Below are 1,304 nucleotides of genomic sequence, written 5' to 3'. Positions count from 1 at the left end.
TAAGTTACAAGAGCTAGTTAGGAACAAGCCTAAGTAAGCTATAGGTTGAAGTTTCATAATTAATCAGAAGTCTCCATGTCATTATTTGGGAGCTGGTTGGCAGGACTTCTCTTTCAGAACTTGATAAATTCTAAAAGTGAAATGGAAAAGTAAGAAATCTACATCAGCAAAATGTAACTAAAAAGTAAAACAACCAAACTGAAGAATTCTAGAGCTGCACTAAATTGTGCTGCTGGCATCAATTTATGTGTCTAATAAATATAGAGTCAACAGAATAGAGTCTAGAAGTAGACCCACATATTTCAAAGAAAGTATCAAGCTACAGCGGGAGAAGAAACAACAGTGTTTGCTTCCTTCCTTTCTTTTCTTTCTTTTGTGAGACAGGGTCTCTCTGTGTAGTCCTGGTTATTCTGGAACGTAGTACGTAGACCAGGCTGGCCTTGAACTCAGAGAGATTCACCTGTTTCTGCCTCGTGAGTGCTGGGATTAAAGGTGCGAACGACTATGCTGGGCAAGAACGGGGTTTTCAACAAATGTGGCCCTGGAATAATTCAAAATCTAAATCCAAGGAATTCTTGAACTTTATCTTAAACTTAGAAGCCAAATGTACAACTTACATGTTTATAACTAACTTATTAAAAACTGGCAACTTAAAATATAAAAAGAAAAAATCACTAGTGATGCTCCTATTTAGCAGTTAATACCCCAAAACATATTTAAATTTACCTGAAACTTCTTACATTCCTCATCTTTTTTCTGATCGCATAATTTGTTGTAATGTTCTTGCAATTTAACATGAGTTTCCTTAAGTAACGACAACTCATTTTTAATCTCATTCATTTCTCCATTAAGTTCTTCAACCTAGAATAAAATTAAGTCAAAATGAGCAAGTGCATAAATTTTACCTGAAAACATTAGTGTTTTATATAATAGTCAAAATAACAGCAAAATTAACTACTTAAAACACTTAAGAGATAACACTGTAATAGTGACAAGTGTTTAACAAACATGATTGTATATTCATTCATCCTCTTTGAGAAATGTCAGACTTAGAAAGATTAAGTAACTTGACCACATTAGTGCAGACAGAAAGTAGCAGTCAGGATTGCAATCCAAAATTGAACCTAGAGCCTTTGCCCCTAAATACCCTTTTTTTTTTTTTGATTTTTTGTTTGTTTTATTTTTTTGTTTTTCGAGGCAGGGTTTTTCTGTGGCTTTGGAGCCTGTCCTGGAACTAGCTCTGTAGACCAGGCTGGTCTCGAACTCACAGAGATCCGCCTGCCTCTGCCTCTTGAGTGCTGGGA

At 35.4% G+C, this 1,304-nt stretch overlaps 1 protein-coding gene across 1 annotated transcript in view; it reads right to left on the bottom strand.

The window, feature by feature from the left end:
- Window positions 1-1,304, bottom strand: part of Ccdc73 (coiled-coil domain containing 73) — a 126,863-nt gene that overhangs the window by 14,634 nt on the left and 110,925 nt on the right. Inside the window, exon 13 of the mRNA XM_005364019.3 lies at window positions 727-861. Within this exon, the coding sequence (XP_005364076.1) occupies window positions 727-861 (135 nt within the window). The remainder of the gene's footprint in view (window positions 1-726; window positions 862-1,304) is intronic.

The sequence above is a fragment of the Microtus ochrogaster genome (genome assembly GCF_000317375.1).
Source record: "Microtus ochrogaster isolate Prairie Vole_2 chromosome 14 unlocalized genomic scaffold, MicOch1.0 chr14_random_1, whole genome shotgun sequence".
NCBI classification, from domain to species: domain Eukaryota; kingdom Metazoa; phylum Chordata; class Mammalia; order Rodentia; family Cricetidae; genus Microtus; species Microtus ochrogaster.
Note: the sequence above shows the minus strand (reverse complement) of the source record. Positions and strands in the feature narration are given on the sequence as shown.